General features: G+C 40.7%; 1 protein-coding gene across 2 annotated transcripts in view; it reads left to right on the top strand.

Moving 5' to 3' along the window:
* Positions 1-3,254: 3,254 nt before the first annotated feature.
* si:dkey-34e4.1 (carboxyl-terminal PDZ ligand of neuronal nitric oxide synthase protein) overlaps positions 3,255-20,942 on the top strand; it is a 69,188-nt gene continuing 51,500 nt past the window's right edge. The window contains exons 1-2 of one of the 2 annotated variants that reach the window (XR_007937411.1): positions 3,255-3,732; positions 5,338-5,409. Coding sequence is in view for 1 of the 2 variants with exons in the window: in XM_022219417.2 (XP_022075109.2) it covers positions 3,628-3,732; positions 5,338-5,409 (177 nt within the window). In the remaining variant the exon portion in view is untranslated. The remainder of the gene's footprint in view (positions 3,733-5,337; positions 5,410-20,942) is intronic. The other variant, XM_022219417.2, reaches the window with a different exon arrangement.

Genomic DNA, 20,942 nt, shown 5'->3' with positions numbered 1-20,942 from the left:
CTGTCTGCCCAGAGTTAAGCAGAGATGTCTGCAGGACAGGAGTGGGTTTTCTTCAGTCAAAGTGGACATTCTGCATTCAGCAGACATCACAAAGCATGACATGTGATTAGGGTTAGAAGATGAGACAGAGTTAGAGCTAAGAGCTGTCAAAAGTCCACTGATGGTCGAACACTCTCTCATGTTCTGCAGGGACTTATCATTTACCACACAGAAGAAGATCTCAGAGAAGTATCGATTTTCTGAGTTTGCCATCTGTCCGCCAGCAAGGAAGTGTATTTGACAAGCTGTTTCTTTAAGAATTTCTTGCTGATCTCAAAAAAAAAATCCTGCAGATTGAGAACAAGTATAACCCAGTGGGCTGGACAACAAAAATTCTTGCTCTTTATTAAACCCACTCAGAATTAAATCACCTCCCCCTTTAGGATTAACTTCCAATAAATATGCTTTAAGTCAGCTGATACCTCATTTACATTTGACAGTATAGGGACATTCTACTATTTTTTGTTGAACTTCTGAGCCCTACATATGGTTTTACACACAAAGACAAGTAAGCAAAGAAGCCACAATGTTCATGTTGCACTCTGTTTGCTTGGATTCTTTTGTGTCTTTTATGTTTGTCTGAATGTACTGTTAAACTGCACAGATTGATTGCTCAGCATGCAGGCAGACAGTGAAGAGAGAGGAAATGTGGGGAGAGAGTAGGGGGATGACATGCAGCCATTGGTCTTGCCTGCAGGGAATCAAACCCAGGATTTACTGCTCAGAGCCTTTGCACCCATGTGGTATGTCCTCTAACCACTCCACTGCCTCAAGTTAAAGCAGTTTGTACTGGCGGCTAATGCCCCTTTAATTAATCGAGTTAATGATAGCCATCTGTCACCATTTAATTAAAAGTGCATTATGTCAGCATTATCCCTCTCTCAAGTTGACTCGAGGCATTTTCTTTCTCTTAAGCTGATTATTTTGCAGTTTTCATATCTTGCCCTTTGAGTGCAGATTAGTGGGAATTAGTTGTGGCACCTGGATGCCATTTTCTCATATTAAGAGATCCTAATTCATCTGTTTTTTCCTAGATTAGTCCACATGAACACATCTGCTGCCTGTCAGGTGCAAAGTAACCAACGCAGGGCAAAGACTTTGAATTTGTATGTACTATGAAAACATCTGACTCTTCTGAAACCAACAGTGAGTAACCAACAGAGGGCGCCATGACATTATTATAGCAGTATGCGTTAAGATGTTAACCTGGCATTTAATTATGTCATGAATTACTAGTACAAATATAGGATGGTATTTATTATTGATGCTTTAAAATGCTACCCTTCCACTGTATTATGGGCTTGTACATACACACATGTTACTCAGTGTTGTTAATACCTGTCGCTGCAGCAGTTAAATGACAACAACAAGAGGTGTAAGCTTGATTAAACGCTGCATCGTTTCCACCTCACGACCAGCAAACATCCATGTATTGTGTAAAATGAGATGTCACTGTGTGCATGCAGCCAGTAGTGGCTGTTCAGCGACTGAAGTCTTGTTCTCTGCTCAGAGACTAATTAGGCTCCAGTGGGAAAACTCCGAGGATGATGAAAATGAGCACATGAGGTTTGTGTGAGTCTCAGCCACTTGAGCAGCATTGTGAAATGTTAATGTGGTCATGAAGGGCAAAATAAAACCTGGAAGAACCTTTCTTTTGTGTTGAGAAAAATAGCCGGAGGCGGGTGGCCTGCAGTGGAGTCACAGAATGAGGCAAGAAGGAATAAGTAGCCTGGATGTGGAAATGAGAAAATAAAGTATCTTTTGTTGTTGTTGTGACTGTTTATTTTTTTCTTGCAATATTTCTAATCTTGGATGCTGCTTCTTTGTAAATTTTGTTGTTTTTTTTATCAGAAAGCATTTAACTTTGACTTATTTAAATGCAGTTTTTAAATATATTATTTATAGTTAGTTATTTATTATTAATTTCCTTATTATATTAGACCTTCTTGGGACTGAGACAATGGTCCGACAAGTATTTAGATAATTTATTCTCATGAAACCTGAATTTGCACCTCATAAAAATACCAAAAAACATATTTTTAGAAAAAGTTCTCTTTTAAAATAAAGTAGAGAAAAATAGCTAGAAGTATAGAAGTACTGACAACAAAATATAAGTGCATAATAAAATTACATTACTGATATACTAATAGTTGAAAAATGTGGAAATAACTCCTACATGTATTTTGGAGTAGTTAAATCTGTGACAATGCATTATATGTGGAAAAAAAAACTGATCACAAGCATGGATTATTTTTGCATTATTGTTATCGTATTTACACCTTTTTGGGATATAGACAGTAGTAGGAGAGGTATTCAGAGCATTTACTGTATGAAACTACAATGTGTGCCTTATAAAAAATACTCTATAATAGACAATAAAAATATTCTTACAGTCAAAAAGTGGTAAAATGAAGTATTTTATGGAGCTAAAAGTACAGTGATGACAAAATGCACTTTAAATATCAAAATTGTGCTTTTGATAGCTGGAAGAGTTTGAATTAACTTCTGTTTTTGTAATTTGCAATAGTTTAATCTGTGTCAGTGCACTATAAAATCACAGACTACTCTAAAAAGTTACCAAGCAAAATAAGAAAAAATGGGTTTGAAAGGTGCCATTAAAAATGCATTACTGCCACTACTACTACTACCACTAATAACAACAACAATAATAATATTTTTCGATCATTTGAACATTAGTAGTAGTGTTCAGTAAGCTCAAGTAGCCAAATAAGTTATTCTTGTGAAACTAGAATTTGTGTCCCATAAAAACACAAAGTCCTACTTTCAAAAATGTGGTTACTCCAAAAAGAAACAAAGTGAAGCTGAGAGTCAAGAAATCAAACCATGTAAAAGTGATGCAGCACCTGAATAAATATACCACTAGAAATATTTCACATGTGACATTTTAAATGTAATTAGCTGAGAATTCCTTCCTTATTCTCTTTCTTCTGGGTCCCCCACACTAAATCCAGCCTCAGCTCCCAGGAAAAAGTGTATCAAATGTTCATCTCCTGAGGGCTGGACTAACTTGGTGGCTGGCTCTCCTCCCAGCTCCGGGTTGCATCATGCTTGGGAACTTCTCTCCAATGAGGGACCTGCTTTGTGCTTTGTGGAGGGAGAGAGAGGGAGAGAGAGAGGGAGGAGAGAGAGAGAGAGAGAGAGAGAGAGAGAGAGAGAGAGAGAGAGAGAGAGAGAGAGGGAGGCGGGGTGCAGCGTTGCCACCAACAGGACGGGATTCAAAAAAAAAAAAAAAAACCCAGAGCGAGCAGCCAACATCACCTGCGGAGGGAAACAAGGAACATCTGATCCTGTGGCTCCCGGAAAAAAACAAACAATCGTCTGTGCGTCCTGACCAGACGCATATGTGGACGGAGACCCTGAAGTGTGCTGAGGAGAAAAAGGGGCGCGCAGTTGTGTCCTTCTTGGGACCTTTTGAGGCGCAAAGCAGCAACAATGGACTGCGTTTCCACCGGGAACTCACTCCTGGAGCCGCGCTGCGCACACACATGGGGATTGTAGCGACGCAGAGCCGCTCGGTGTTTGTGCGTTTAGTTGTTGAACTGTGTTTGGTCGGTTGAAAAGCCCGGGATGCCCGCCAGGAACAGGTACAACCTGGTGGACGATGTGGCGGACTCGAGGCTGCCGCTGCACAACGAGGAAGCTTATCAACATGGGATATATTTCCAAGCCAAGGTGAAACCAGAGGAGGATCCCTCTTCGTTGTGACACTGTTGAACCGTGCACAGTTGTGTTGTTGTTGGAGAGGCAGGTGCACTGGAGCCCCTCAGCTGGGATCCATCATGAAGTTTGAACACATGGCAGCTTGTCCTGTTCACACATGTGGCTGGTTTGGTAGTGGAAGTGTAAATGTTAGGGAATATCCACTTCATTTTGATTGCACAGTCTTTAAAAAAAAGCTCATGTCCATTTTTTTGATGCTCAAAAGTGGACTGAGTGTATTTTCAGGTTTTTCCCAAGTCACTGAATTATTAACCTCTGAGGGAAGCAGCTAGACAGGGCTCAGTTTTTCGAGGGTGCTTTTTATAGTAACGATGCAACTGATGATTATTTTGTTCTTAAACAACTGATTTAAAGATTGCTTTCCAGATAAAAATGTTAGAAAATAGTTGCAAATGACTATTTTCCAGATTTTAGTAACATTGAAGGATTTTGTTTTGTCAGAATATCAGTCCAAGGCTTAAAGAGTTTGACTTTCCAGTGATACGAAACCAAAAAATCAGAAATTCCTCATTTTGCAGAAGCTAAAAGCAGCAACTATTTGTCTTTTTTGCTTGGATATTTCCTCAAATGGTATGCACTTTTGTGTTAAACTACTAAAATCACACACACAGATCTGTACCTGCATCTCGAGCTGATCTGCATGATTTGTGTTGATCAGAAAACAGAGAAAGGGTTACGATGAAGGAGTGTTACAGGTCCAAAGTTCAGTCACATGGCTGCTTGTGTCTCACATTTTTTTAAAGCTCTTCTTTTTCAGCAGCATGCTCAGTTTGAACACAGTCATGTTCGACATTAATGGCACACACCAGTCAGTTGGTGTGGAGATACAATACTCTTCAATAAAATAATTAGAAAGAAAAATGCACGTGGACACATACAGCAGCAGTGTAAATAACAACAATACACAATGAGATGCTTAATGAGTAAGTGTACAAATGCAATTATAAAAAAGCAAAAACAAACAAAAAATCCCATCAGTACCAAGTAAACATTAAATTAAAGTCAGTGCTACTGATTTTCCGCTCTCAGACTGTTTACTCTAATCAAAATAATAGTAACATCAAAGCCCAACATGGTCCCCGGAGCCTCTTAATTACACACCAACGAATTCAAATATATGCAAGCCACAAAGAGCTTGTTAATAAGGCATGGCTTGGTCCTCTGTAGCCTACATTAAACACATTTGTCCTAAATAGACACACACTGGTTCACCATATTGCGACAGAAAATATTTGGTTAGCCGTGGAAATGCAAAAGTGGGGCTTTCCAGGAGAGACATCTGCTCTGAGGGGGGGCATCAGCACATAAAAGTACAAGCTAATTGTTTAAATGATCCCTAATTTTGATACAGTTTTTTCTGTGGGGCCTCGGACCCTCCACTGTGGGAGTTTTGGAGTTGATTGCACTGTGCTTTTTTTCATGTTTTTAATTAGTAGCAATGCATAGTGAGGCTAGCTGAGGAGTGTGGTTCCATTCATATTATCAGTGTCATGTGTGATTATTGGATATGCAACAATATGTGACTCTGATGCTTTTCCTGTTTGTGTGTGGCTGCAGTACGTGGGGAGTCTGGACGTACCGAGGCCCAACAGTCGGATGGAGATCGTGGCGGCCATGAGGAGAATCAGGGTGAGTTGAAAACACACACACACACACACACACACACACACACACACACACACACACACACACACACACACACACACACACACACACACACACACACACACACACACACACACTGACTATACACTCATCTTAAGTCCTCTTGGAATTGTGATGGAGGACAGAATCTACCTTTGCAATGTTAGTGTTCTGCTGTCAGGTGAGATTTGCATTGAGAATGTAGTGACGCATGCAGCGGCTGGACAGCAGATCGGGACTTCTGACACCGGAAAGAAAACAATGCAGGCCACGGATGAGTTCTGCAGCAGCAATAATACTCATCTCTAATGTTGGGAGGAACTGAGGAGCGCAGTGTGTGTGTGCTGCCTTTGATTAATCTCAGTTTGTGGCTTATTATTATTCTGTTGAGCTGATAGTCTATTAGCATCTCTCAAATCATCCTGTGGTTTTTTTTTTGTTCTTCCAAGATTTGTTTACTGTCTTCCCGCGTCCTTTCCCCCAATTTTCCATTCATCATATGGCAGTGATGATTGTTTCGGGTTTTTTTTTCATATAGCCATATCTGCATTACCATGGGTATCATGTAATCATTTTTCGCTCTCCTTGTCCCAGAAGGCCTTCAAGTAGCTAACACTGAGCTGAATCAGACAGCCGTGGCGGTTCAGTAATTTAAGTGTGAGTCACTGGACTAGCTTGGTTCAGACACGACAAGGCTCTTAGTCCTGGCTGAGTGAATATGCAGGAAAGAAATGTGTGATTCTTTTAGCTATTAAAGATCCATATTGTGCGGTTTATGCTTTGAAAAATGCAAGCTTTTAGACGAAGCATTTGGAATTTTTACCATTTTGTCTCGTAGTTTGTTTTAGCTCCTGCAGGCTTAAAGATTGAGTTTGTAGGTGACCGCTGTGTTGCTTAAGTGTGCGTGGAAGCGTGACTGAACCCATCCACAAAAGTAGGTCTAGAGATAAAGTGAGACAACTGTTTATGAGCCTTTGTATGTGTGTGAATGGGGCTGAGTGTGCAGATAGCGCCTCTTATTTCCTGCAATTCCCAAACTGGTGAATCAATAAGGCTGTAAAGTAAACATGATCATGAGGCTGATACACCGCAGGCGGAGGCAGAGCATTAAACAGGAGCAGGTACAGGCAGGCAGCAGAGATGCTTTTTTGATTGCGACAAGATAAAGATTATTTCTCCGAAGAAATACATGGGACCTTGTTGCTTTTACATCAAAGTGGAGTCTGTTTACCAGCATCTATTTGCGATGCATCTATCTAAAAATGCACGCAATGAGTTATTACGGCTTATTTATGGGCGCTCACATATGCATGCATAGGCTTACGTATATATTTGCTTCCTCTCAGATCTAAAAACAAAAGCTGCTCCGAATCAATAATGAATGAGTTAGTTTATTAAAGCTGCAACTCTCAGGCTAATGTGTAGAATGAGTTTGTTTCTGAATGGCTAATGAGGATAGAGCACAATGCTGCTTGGTAGAGTCTCGTGATGAATGTAAAAGGGAGTTTCTGGCTGATAGGAAGCCCCAGTCTATAAAAGACAACCTCTGATTTATTTAAGGTAGATAAATAAGGTATGTTGCTATTTATAGAGCAGAGTTAGTCCACTGACCGGTGGATGACTGGAGAGTTTATTTTAGGTAACATGTTTTTTTCCTCTAAAAAGACTAGTTTAATTTTTGAGTTTGAGCTTTATAAGTAAACTTAGTTACAAGGACAAAGATGTTTAAAAGCCCTCTCTGATAATTAAGAGACTACACTTGCAGAGGCATCACATTTCCTATCGGTGCATCTTGTAGAGTCTAGAATCTGAACCAGCATCCGGTGTGTGTTCTCTTTGGGTGGCCCTGCATTGCACTCCATTGCTGCTGCAGTCCATCACAAATACATTGCATTGTGTACAAACCACCTTCCTGTGTTTTGATAATTTCAAGCACTCCCAGACTTTTAAGCCTTTGCTCTTTTGAAGCACAGAACTCAGTTGGACTCTGCCTCTCCTGAGTCAAAGTGTGCTGCAGTAGGACTGAATATCTACTCGGTTTCAAAATTGCCGTTTGAAACAAGGCAATTAACAAATCTCAAAGGTTGCAATTTAAGATACACGAGGCGGAGCTATTCAATTTGGAGACCAATGCAGTAATTCAGTCTTATTTAATGTTGCCCGTCGATCAATCACTGGTATGTGGTTCAGGCTTGCATGCTGTGGCTCCACTGACATCAACAAAATCTCACTATTTAATAGCTGCATGTTGTACATTTTGAAGAGTGGCTCACCCAGAGTTTAAACTGTCATGTTGATGGTTTTATAAATTACTGCTGTCTTTCTTTTGTGCACCACACTTTTGATATCACGTGATAATGCTCGATCTTGGTTTAAATCGGTTAAACATGGACTGTTGAAGCTAAGCTTGATTTTAACAAAATACATCGCAAATCAAATTGCATTATGTGTCAAAAAAAAATCACAATTAGATATTTTCCCCAAATTATTCAGCCCTAGCAATGAATGCACTTGACCAATGATTGACGTCATGATGCAGCAATTGAGTTTGATGTAGAAGACAAAGAGTTGTTGTAATTCGCTGAAACCTTTTGTGAACACATTTTAATCATTACCATCAGCAGCCTTAGTGTTTAGTGTGCTATGTCATCTTTGCAGTTGAAGCTTTAAAAACAGAATATTTACCAAACAATATATCAGTCAGGCTCTAGATAAAACCACTGAAACATTTCTAGAGACATGATAAAATATACCACAGTGCTCTCATAGTTAAGTGAACTGTTCAGCAATATCAGATATACGGTGTCCATTTCTAGTAGCAGATTGTAGCTAATGTTAGCCATCATAAAATAGCATGCCACAGCATGCATTGCATTGTTTATGCATCAAGCTTTCTGTTTGTAAGAAGCTTTTTTCGTAGAAGTTACATGCTCTCGTTGTAAAGTCTATCTTATGGAAGTGATCGTGTTGCTGCTGTTTGCGCAGCTCCTGGGAGACATTTTTGTGCCTCCTGCTTCTTCTTTTTTTCGGGTGAACCCTCTCACACTGCGCTGACACTGTGTGAATGCAAACACATGAGCGTTTAAGAGTAGGCATGCGCGTTTTTGGCTTGTTCGCCAAGTGAAATGTAATTAACTTTGTATAGACGAATACTGACTGGCCATCCTGACTTCCCCCCTCGTCTCTTTACAAAAGCAAAGACATTGCCTTTAATTTAAAAGTGCAACCCTTTTTAGCTGAGGCACCGAGCAGTGGCTCTGAGGAGTTGAGTGTGATTAAAGAGAGTGAGGAATGAAGTGATGGCAGTGGGAGAAAGAGTTGGGGAGGAAGTCCTGGAAACGAGAGGGGTTGCGTGGTTGCTGGCAGAGCCGTAGTCGTTTCATCTCCCTCGGCTAATCTCTTTAGTCTCAGTCAATGTGAGAAAACAGGAGCAAAGATGAGAGGAGCGAGAGGGAGAGCAGACAGCGCCGCCTGATCATCTCTGAATAAACAGTGAATCTGGGCTTGACAGAGTAGAGGAGTTGTGCTAGTTGAGTCAAGCCGTTTTTACAAACTCTCACACCTGCCATTCCCACAGTGAGAGAGTGAAAAGACACAATTTTGTATCCTGGGGATCTTTTCAGAGTACTTTTTTGTTAAACGTCCCCTCCCATTATGGCTGACCGGTCCTACTGTGTTGGTTTTTAAGAATTTGTTTCATTCAGTTTGTCCAGTGGCATAGAAAGTTTGCAAGTGCGTTCGCAGACACATTTGTATGCTTGTGTGTGTGAGCTCCAGTGCTCCCTAATAGTGAGACCTCTTGCATTCTAACAACCTCCACAATCGATTAACGAGGCTGAATAACAAAGGCTGGTGTTGCTGCGCCCACATGGAAGGATTCGCTGTCTTCCATGGCTCAGTGCCTCAGAAAAGGACGCGTGTATCTACTGGAATTTCCTTGGGAAACAAACTTGTACTATTTACAGGAGGCTGCTGTCTCCATACAAAAGGAAGCCGTTTTAAGGCTTTTCTCCCCCTCACCCTTGTTGATGCTTCCATCACTCCCCTTTCTCTTTATTTCTGACCCCCCTCTCTTTAGTGCAGCTTTCTTTCCATCCCCTCACTCTCCTCCTTCCAAAATAGACCGTCTCAATTTAGCCCATCTCTGGCTATCTACTCAGTGCTGACAGGAATAGATTTTTAGGCTGAGGGCAGGCTATGCATGCTTCCCTTTGAATTTTGATCGGCTCTAATGGGATTTTAAGCCTCCCTCACATGTCCGTCAGGATGCAGCCTCCTTCCTCAGACTGCCAAGAGTCAGATTTCCTCAGCTTTTCTTTCTCTCTGCATTTGTCCTCACGTCTGTCTGGAACATCTCAGGAGAAGACTCCTGTCTGCCGTGCGAGTAAGAAGGGAAACTCACGTTTCTCAGTTGCAGCCATCTCAGTATGCGTCTGCTGAGTCTGTGTCAGTCTGCTGAGAGCTCGGCGAACTTTCGTGACTCAGTCAGGAGCAGCTGTTTGGCTGTCGAGAGGCGATGTCTTGGGAAGACAGTCGGTCCAGACCTGTCAGAGTGTGCAACAAGACTTTTTACATGAGCTAAGTTTAAGTTTTGTGTCTCTACGCTTCAGACTTTACTCAAACTATGGGAAGAAGAATTGTTTTTCTAAGCAAAGACAGTTACATAATGATAAATATTTAAATATTGGTATACGGATATTGACATTACCTCTTCCAGTTTCTGTCTTGGCCCGGGGATTTTGTCAACAAAACCCGGTGAGAACTGCCAAATCACACAATGAAACACAATGAAGGCACCAGTGCTGCAGAGCATGTGTGTTCGCTATTATCATCCTTTCTTCCGTTTTGCGTGTTCATTCATACATCACTGTGGCAGCTGTCAACTTGTCTGGCAGCAGCAGAAATACATTAGAAAAACAGGAATGTTCTTCTTTACTCTCAATTGTCATCCTCCCTCAATTAATTCCTAATAGTCACGATTTGGCGGCTAACCATAACAAATGCTTACCCATGCCTGAAGGCTGTGGAAGAACAGACTATACATGTGTAAAATGCATAAGTGAGGCTTCAAGCTCTAAACCTACAGTAGACCCGAAATTAGATTAAAACACAGAGCATGATCAAACAGCACGACCATGCCGAACTAAACAGGAGTCCAGATCCAACAAGAACAGATCCTAAATATCAGTGAATTACATTTTTGCATAACAATTACACACCCCGCATGTCCCAGAAATCCAGAGGAGAAATGAGAGCACAGCTTAACTCCAGGGGGGCTACAGATCTATAGCACGGCTCAGGCGGTTGGCCGGCACATGTGTGAATGTGGGATGTTCTGTATTTTGGGAGGCATAAACCATAATAGGGGGCATTGTTTTCACTATGTATTCATGCTAGCTTAATGGCAGATGTACAAGAGCGTACTAGGTGACCTATATGTTTAGTGGATTAGATGTGATCTCGGCTTTGAAAGAGTGCAGCTCCCCTTTGTTTACCCTGGAGGAACGCGGGTCCCATTCTTCTTGATTAACAGTAACTTCAAAGTAAGTTACAATCTGTTAACAATGACTGTAACCTACTGTGTTAAGGCACAGGAAGACCAGAAAAGAGCACAGAAGTAATTTTGGACCTGCATTTAGATCTGTAGCCTGTTGTTATCTGGACAGTTTTTTTAATAAAGTCATGTCACAACATCCCATGATGACAGAAGCATCGCGGTGTTACAGAGATGCCTCTACTATTTTCTTCACCATTTTTGTGATGAAGCATTTTATACTGTACTATAAGAAAAAGAAGAAGTGGAGATGTAATAGAATGGAATGATACAGATCTGACAAGCTATGATAGCTTTATTTTATCTCCTTATAGTGCTAATTTTCAAATTGAAATTCACTGAAGTTGAAACTGATGTCAGACATTCGTGCCGATTTGCTTAATCTCCAAGAGAAAATCCACTGATTGCTGAAATTCAGTGAAAATGAGTTGATTTTGCTGCACACCTCAGCTGTTTTAGAACCTACTGAGACTGAAAGTGAACTGATACTGAGACTGTGAAAAAACACAATCAGGGGATTTTCTGTTAATGGTGAGGAAAACATTTTTAACCTTCAAAACATGCGTTATATGCATTCATTTTGACAACCGTGCATTAGAGTTATATAATGTTTTTTTTTATTGTGGTCTGTTGTACTGTACATTCTGCCTTGTGCTTGCTTTTTTCTTTTTTTTAAACCTGGGGTATGAGGTGGATAAATATACCGAAGGGACAGCCGGTCTTTGCTCACATGGATGGACAGACAGGTGGTGAGAGTTCCCCGTCTTCACTACCAGCATCATGTCACATGCATACACAAACACACGGGCTTCTGCTGTCATCGTCTGCCCTGGAGCTAGTCGCTGCCTTTCAGCGCTACAATTAGTCGGGTCTTACATTCTCTGATGTCCCCATGCTCACCCTAAACAAGCTCCAGCCAAAGAGACATTTCCAAAGCCATGAACTCAATCCTGCTGCAGAGCCTGAAGGCACATTTTCTTCATAGACATTCCCTGACCATTGCTCTGCAGCCTCTGCACGCAAAGTTGCAGTTGACGTCTGTGGTTTTTCAGATTTGCTGTATCCGGTGGTTAAACTGATGAAGAGTTTGTCGTTTGTAGTATTTGCAAGGTCAAAAATCATTTATTTTCTACAACTATAAACACACAGATCTAAGAAGATAATGCAAGTTTATTGAAATTGCAATGTCACACAAACTGATCAGCTTTGACATTTTTAAACCATAGTTTTTACTCTGTTTTGTGGCAATTCCAGCATGTCAGCAAGTCCAAGCTCACAATTACGTTCGAGTGCAAAGGTTCCTGTGAGCACGTAGCCTGAAACTCATCTGAACAGTCCTATAACCTGCCAGTTAGTGCTGTTGCTGCCTGCTGTCGCTAATCTCAAGTGCAAACACAACTAAAGTCAACACAGCAGGAACTGGACAGGCTTACACGCATGCTGGAGTGCGTGTTAGATGGATATTGTTTGTGTGTATGTGTGAGTTTTGCGGGTGTGTCTGCCCCTGTAATCTGCACTCATGTGGACTCATTTGCATCAGAGTACTCATATGTCCTTGTGTCTGCATAAATGACTGTATGTGAGGTGTACCAGCCATATGTCCATCCTCTGCGTAAAAAAAAATGACCATAGTGATAAAACAGCACCTCAGTTTCTTGCTGGATTGCCTGGCAAAGTCACAGTAATGACTATGCTCTAGTCATTTAGATAGAATTTTCTAAAGTCAAGCTTCACCTCAATACTCGCTGTGATTTAAAACTGTGATGGAGCCACATGAGACACCATCAAAGTGTGACTGTCACACAAAGGGAGCGGCATGAATTTGTTAATCCATGAACATGACAGTTTAAACCCTGGATCTGCTGTGCTGCACAATGTGTGAGGTGTGTTTATTAGATAATGAGACTGGGCTGTAGTCAGTTGAACCACAGCGTGCAGTCCTGAATCATGTAGCATAGAGTGATTAATGGGCAACCAAAACAACCGCTGAAAGCCTTAATCTGCACAAATTAAATGAAGTTGAATTACAGCATTAGTCTCTTTATTTAATAGCCTCACCTCTCTTATCCTAAACTGCAGCCTTTGTGAGATTAGATTTGAAATCAATTCTTTGTTCAGCCTGAGCTGATGTTTAGATTTTGTTACCTTCACACAGAGACAGACAGGCTCGCTGCTTGTCCCCGTTTCCAGTCTTCATGCCAAGTTAGACTAACCAGCTGCTGGCTACAGCTTTATATTTAGAAGACTAAACTAGAGAGGTACTGAGAGTGAAATGGAGCACATCCCCACCACTCTGTTGCCAGTTCATGGTTGATCCCTCCTCTGTCCACTGTTGGTAGGTTCTTGCCATTTCTAACCAGAAGCACCTAACAAGTCTTAACATTTCCTCTGACTTGTTTGTCTGGCCATCACAATTTAAATCTTGTCAAAGTTGTTCATGTCAGTACACCAGGGCTAAACAATTAAGTAGGATATTATCAAAGCTGCAATATAATCAAGTATAATATCCAAATCAGCTTTTGATAAAGGTAAAATGTGTCACAACAAACCTTTATAAATGTAGCATTGTGCTGCCACAGAGATTCCCCTGCCTCCAGATGATCCAGATGATCATTTTTATTTTCATTTCAGGGGAAAAGAAATGCAAAAATTAGGATGGTGATCTTTTTTTTAAAGACAAGATTGAAATTTATGGTTCTGAGTGAACCATCTTGAAAATATATGGAAGGATTCCTGTGAAGTTTCATACAAACCATCAGTGTTCCTCGTAGGAAAAAGTGTCATAATCTCGATAGTGCTGTGACTTTTTGTCTTTTTGCCATCATCAGGCCAAAATATCACGTTGCTGATTGGCAAATATTAGCACCCTAAATGAAGACAGAGATTATGGAAAACTTCATACCTGCCACCTCACAAAGCTGCTAGAATGATTGTAAACCCCTCGTCTTGTTTTTTTGAGTGTGTTTTATAATGATTATACTGTAACTTTTCCCTTTCATCTGTATTTTTTCTTCGCTGTGTGGGGTTACGCAGCCATAACAACCATAACTGTTTGTCTCCTCTTTCCTCTGCTCCTTTTCGCTGCGTCTGAATTTGGTCAAAGTGATTTCCCTGCTCGGCAAATTTACAAATTCACTTTGTTCCTCCTAATTGAGTCAACAGCACAATTAGATTTGTTCGACTGCACGGTTTGCCTAAGTTCATCCTGAGTGATAAATGATGAATGGCTCTGTTGTGCTCTCGCCCCCTTTTGCTATTATTCTGCAGCCTTGAATTAACCACAAATGTCAGGCTGCTCCTTACGTCTCCTTGGCAACATTTTCTGCCGCCGAAACATGTGTTTCTCGGCTTCTCATCTTCAGGATCGGGTCGGTCTGAGAGTTTAGTCTGGGTGAGCAAAGTAACGCTTTGTATATGCACACTTATCTATATTTAAAGTAGCACAAAAAGCAGTATTTTTTTTTTTCTGTTTTGGCTTTCAGTTTTAAAAGACACGCAAATGGTTTTCTCATATTCACACATATTGAATTCAACATTTTACCACACATGTAACCGCCGTATTACTTTAAACAAACATGTGTCAGGTTTGTAAGTTGTGCGTCTCTGCCTGGGAGCATTCTTTCTTAGCATGAGTAGGCAGATAAACTAGGCCTATTGTGTTATGGTATCGTTTGTTGGATAATGATTGAGGAAAGTGCTGCAGGCTTTTGAGCTGGCAGATAGGCTGCCCTACTTCTAAATGTGATTTGGAGTCGTGTGTGTGTGTGTGTCCCTGTGTGTATTTGTGTGTACATTCATCTCACTTCTCTCATCTTCTTCCAGCATGGTACATAAAAAGCCTCAAGGTCTCATTCTCCCATTCCTATCGTTCACTCTGATTCTCTTTTTTTCTTTTTTTTTTTCCTGCCCTCGTCTCTCTTTTATTCTAGCTACCTTTACTCTGGTTTCTTCCTCTTTTCTTGTCTCACATCTGTGTTGGTTTAAACATGCAGGAAGCAATTGCAGTTGAAAAGCTAAATGCTCAAGTTGACGTTAAATCGTTGCTGACATCCTGATGTCAACACCTCCATTAACCAGTTATCTGCACTGTACTTCTATCGTTGTGACAGCTTCCTTCTGAAAGCTTGGAATGACTTAATACCCTTAATGTGATAATATAAGGTTTCCATATATGGAGGCACATTCATGGGCTGATTCCCCATTCAGAAGGACTGAATGGGTCATCTCACATTAGCCGATGCCTGTCCTGACCTGGGCTGGATGTGGGTCGATTTTCTCATGAAGCGGAAACCTGGAAGTGGGTTGCCATCAGATATCAACAGTCTCGTGTATTATGTGAGTCACCTGAATGAAAGGGGGGATAAGTTTCGCTTGAATAAGCAGGAGATATTAAAGCGTTAGCTTCAGCTTTGTGAGAGTTGCTACTGGCTTTTGCCCAAAAGATACAGACAGGTGACAAAGAAAAAGAAAAACCAATATACATTGCTGGAACCACAGTGTTGGGCCACCATCCTTCCAAAATATATTCCCACATTTGGTGTTTTGATGATGGCGGCACTAATACGTCAGCCCAAAATCTCCTGTAGGTGTGCAGTTGGATAGAGGTCTGGAAACTAAAACATATAATTCACATTATTTTTGTAGTCATCAAACCATGTAGTGGTTCCTTGTGCATTTTTACACAAAGATTGGAAAAAGCAGAACCCGCTAGCACGGTAAAGGTAAAATCTGACTACCAGCATCTCTAAAGCCGCAAATTAGCACATTATATTAAAATGTGAAAACAAAACAGTGCAGTTGAAATGGTGTTTTTGCATGGGTATGAGTGTATTTCATTGGTGTAAATTTAAGTTATTCTCTGACACTATATTTTCGGTAACTGTAAAAGAAAATTGATATTCTATTTAAATTTTCCCACCTCTGTCCAACTGCCAACTGCCTGTTTAGGCCTCTTAAAGTAAGAGATTCTTGGGCTGATCCTGTATGATTCATATTTGCACGCATATTTACATATAGTACATCTATTAATGTTTGCAAAATTACAGTATATTTCTTTTGAATAAAACACCCAAACATATTTAATGATTTTTTTTGTATTTTCTTGTATTTATGTCTACATTCATAGGTTAAAATGTGGGACACGTATAGAGCAAATATACTAAATCTACTCTCCCATCCAGTGGATACAATTTCACACTGGAAAACATCTGCAGCTTCTCCAATTTTCCGCTTTTGTCCCTCTGTTGTTACTAAAACTCTGCTGAGTTTGACAGATGTGTGCTTCATGGATGCGTCTGTGAATCCAAACATTTTGATGGGATTGCGGTTTTTGTTTCATCCGCTGAGGACCCGGTGATTGCTCCCTGTTCTACTCTGATTAGATGGAGGATGAGAGCAAACTGCTGCTGCTCATCCTGAGGACTCTAAGCTGCTTCAGTGCTGCCATCCACATCGACGCTAACAAGACGACGCATTCTCTGTTGTCCAAATGACAGGACTAATGTGTCTGTCAGTCACATTAACAACCGATCAGTCTCACGGTGGACCGTGTTCCTGCCTGTCAAACTCCATCCATGCGTTCATGTTTGTAGCTTACACAGCACAGTTGATAAAATAGTAGATAAAATAAAGGCTGTAGTTGAGGCTAAACAGATGACTTTTCATGCTGTTTGATGGCCTTTACTCTTGTTTATGTAACAAACAGCTCTGCAGTGAAAGTTTGAGAAACTGTTTTGCTGCATTCATTGTTATCTCCTCTCGCATCAGCCCATCAGGGCAGAAAAACTGAATGGATAATGAGGGAGGAGACAGCCCATAAGCCGTCTAATCATATGCACTGGAGGCATTTGCATATTTTTGGAGCGGAATCTCAGCCTCCTAAACTCAGTGGTTTTTTTTGTGTTCTTGTGCTTCCTGTATAATTTGATCCCAACTGGATTTCGGTGTAATCTTTGCCTTTGACTCGTCTGGTTTCTCTCTTTCTGTGTGTGTTCGGGGAGGTTTGATGAAGCCTGAGCTCTTCAGATCTTCCTTTCTTCTTGTCTGTTTGTCTCCCGTTGCCATCACCTGCATTAGGAACACCAGACAAGTGAAGCAGTGTGTCGTGACTTAACCAGTGTTCTGTGGGCCTCTTTGTCCCGGCGAACAGTTTAACTGAGATGGCCTTGGCTAACAAGCTTTAGTCACAGTTAACAAGGATATTGTATCAGCCAGCCGACACTGAATGTCTGGGTTTTGTGTTTCCAATTGGTGCTGCAGACTGGCAATTATATGCATACTGACATCGCGGACTAGCCTGTCAGCAGCAGTTTGATGCATAGAGGAGACATTTTTAGCGCGTTAATGAAAATCTCGATCAACTGAAACTCAACCCAACTGGTCATGAGGAAAACACAATCTAATCTTTAGATTAACATAACTGAAGTGAACTCTACCCGCTAGTCTTTTTGCCCTAAATAGATGATAAATCAGTAGGATTTGCAGCATGTTAAGTCATTCTAACCTTGTGATTTTATATTGAAATGATAATAGACTCACAGCAAACCAGCACACACTTGTCCATGTTCATATGAGCTCCCAAAATAGAACTACATCCACTTCTGATCCCAACACAAGAACTATTGAGTAAAGTTATGCAGACAGGTTGGCCTGCTGTTTTTAGATGATCTCCAGGGTTGGTTGTTGATATGCAGACCGCTGTTTGCAAAGTTTACAGTCAAATTTTTAGTCTGTTGTTTGAACAAAATGCAGCCGCACAGACGACTTCCTGGATGTGGTGCCAGTTAGTTTTTTAGTTGACACCAAGTAAATGTTCAGCAAATGCACATTTTCAATATGTTTGTACTGCAGTCTCCAATAGATTTTGAAGCAATCTATTCGACCAAGCAGTCGATGTGGAGACCACAACTCTGGAAACTCTCCTGGTCCCCAGAAGATGAATCCTTCTTATTTATTTTTGTACTACCATATGATTCACTTTAGGGTTTTCTGTGAAATGTCTCAATAATTATTGATTGTTGTGGAATTTAGTTCAAATATCCATGCTCCAGAGCTGAGCAATCCCAGTAATGGAGCTTTCATTCTGCACCATCATTGAGTAAAAGTTTTTGTTCATGTTATTGAACATTCTTTTGTATTTTCTTTGGTAATTAATGTTTTTTTTTTCACGATGAACACACGAATAACACATCATAAGGTGATTTTGGTAACATTATCTGCTCAACATTAGCATGGTAGCATTGTCAGTGTGAGCATGTTAGCAAGGTGAATTTAGCTGAGCTCGCCATAGCTGCAGACTCTCAGTCTTGTCTCTGGGTGATAACACAAAGGCAGGACAGTGATCATCTTGGTTATCACACTGCAGGCTGAACATCTACAGTGTGTCCTTTGATTGTGCACAAAAGGCACGGAGTGTATTTGATCCGTCTGATTGCCTCTAATCTGCTGCATTGTATTACTGATGGAGAATCACAGAGCCTCTGAGGCCCAAACAAATGAAAACACAAAATAAGCTACCTGAGTCATTGAATTAAATGAATGCAGGACAGATCCAATCTCTTTCCGAGCCTCTGTGGGACTCCACTTGAGACACTGCAGTTTCACTTTGCAGTTATTTTCGAGATACTGTGTGAAGTGCACCATGATAAGAGCAGTTCACTTAGGTGTGGATGCTTATTAACCTTGACAAATGGAAGGAAGCAGGCTGGTAGGGGGAAAAAAAACTGGCAGACAGCAGTAAGTAGAGACACCCTGACTGTCATCAATCAATGCCATGTGGTGGCACACTTTGCCCAACCTTCTGTTGTCAGACAAGTAGGTACCGGTGTGGCAGGCTGCATGTGGAGCTGTCTCGGTCCTCTCAGACACAGATTTAAGCTACTCATGTTTGAGCTTTATGAAAGCTCTCACTCGACATCCATAAAGCCTCTTGCAAGGGGCTTTTGGGGACTTGTTTGCATGGAAGGCACAGATGGCACCCCTGATTCAAACCCTATGTTTACCCCCCTAAAAACAGGGTTAATATGTGGTTAAGCACTGACCTCAAATCTTTCATTGTTTTATTAACGCTCTGCACTCCAATAACCACCAGTGTTGCCCTTAAAAACATACCAAAATTATAACATTTGTCAGGCCCAAGAGCTGTAAAAATGGAGGGAATCACTGAATTTTGAGCTGTCTGGTGGTTCTTTGGTTAGGAAGCTTATCCAAATCTAAGTTTAAAATCATTATATTTCATCAGAATCACTTTATTCTACATAACTCATTTAATAATGCAAAATAGTACAAAAATAAACAGTTTGTTCTAACCAGATTCCATGAAAAAGGTTAATTCTGGACTCCACAAAACAACTTTGAGGCCATAAGTGACTAAGTTAATACCAGTTAAACAGCTGTGACAAAAATACAGTGTTTACATGGAGCCGATAGAGGACAAGTATGGAAACATATTAATAATGTAAGTATTAAAGTATGTTATATAGAGTCACCAAACAAACGTATTGGTAACACCTGTGAGCACATGTTGATCCCAGGTTTTAAAATTTTTTCTATAAAGTTAAACAAATGCATTCAGCTGTCATCTTTTTTTCTGTTTTATGATTTATGAGTGTACTACTGTATCATACCTCACAAGACATTTTTGAGTTTTCTCTACTTCTCGCGATGGTTGTCCTGTGTCAGTCGAGGTACAGGACTTTATATTGCATTAAAAAATGAGCCCATAGTGAGTAAAAATGTGACAGGAAGAGAAAATAGCCAGAAACTTATCAGGGTTCAGAGGGTTAAATGGTTTATCAGCTACTTAATTGTCGTTGCCTTTAGCTGTTCTCCCTGGTCTCATGTTATCATGTTCCACCTGCGTACTAGACTCCCCAATTTCTTCTCCATTCACATGCGTGTAAAAAGTGTAGATAGTGTAAATGACAGATCTGTAGCTACAGATATGTATGCCAATATGTTAATTAAACAGACAGTCCACTCCCAGCAGATTCTGTCATTTATCTCTTTCATGCAGTGGAATTAAATATGTATCCCTTACTGGTTCTAATTGTTATTTTCCCTCTATCTAATTTAAATAATCTGGATAATACAAGAGAGTAGTGTATGGCTGCTTGTTTCTTTTGTTTTCTTCATTGATCAGGCTTGGAAATTTCAAAATATGAGTGATGTGTCTTTCATCCAAAGAGAAAAGCAGCAAATCCTCCCAATGAAAAAGCTGCATCCAGAGATTTATTTAGCCTGAAAAACAACAGATGTGATTGCCAAAAGAGTTTGATTCATTTTCTGTGAGTTAATTAGTTAATCCACTTGTGGCTTCAACTGTGGGGTAGCCGTCTTCTCTAAATTATGTGATAAACAAGAAATGGAACTTGTCTCCATTCAAAATCTTAAAGTTATAACCTCCAGTTAGAGGTCACAATGTTGACTATAGCAGTGTAAACTCTGTAATAGTGTTTGTACAGTATGGACCTAGATCGGTGATGGTTGCCCCCCTGCACTGGGTGTTAAGGGGATTTTAGGGCCTGTGATCTGACAGTGTTCGTCCCAGTAATCCTATTACTCTGACTGCTGCTTTGCCAGACTACTGCACTGGACACGCTCAGCATCTCTGCATCACCACGGTCTCTAGGTTCACCTCTCCCTGCAGGATGCTCTGTTGCCCCGGTGCTCCCTCAGTCTGCCAGTCTGACATTTAGACACACCGTTTGCTTTCAGTTTTGATCAGCACATTTTGTACAGATCAGTCTCGACAGCAAGGCCTAAAGGGTTCCTTTATTGTAATACACATCCTTGGCTAAATCAGTCCTAAATAATATCCAGACAGCAGTGATGTTGAGCCAGTGAAGCACTTTGCAAATGATGTGCAACTCTTTGCCTGCTCTAAAAAGCAATGGCATGTGTCACTGTTGCAGATTGTAGCTGGCAGATAAAATTAGCGTATCAAGTTGTTTATTGTCATTTGTAG

The sequence above is a fragment of the Acanthochromis polyacanthus genome, chromosome 18, assembly GCF_021347895.1.
Source record: "Acanthochromis polyacanthus isolate Apoly-LR-REF ecotype Palm Island chromosome 18, KAUST_Apoly_ChrSc, whole genome shotgun sequence".
NCBI classification, from domain to species: domain Eukaryota; kingdom Metazoa; phylum Chordata; class Actinopteri; family Pomacentridae; genus Acanthochromis; species Acanthochromis polyacanthus.
Note: the sequence above shows the minus strand (reverse complement) of the source record. Positions and strands in the feature narration are given on the sequence as shown.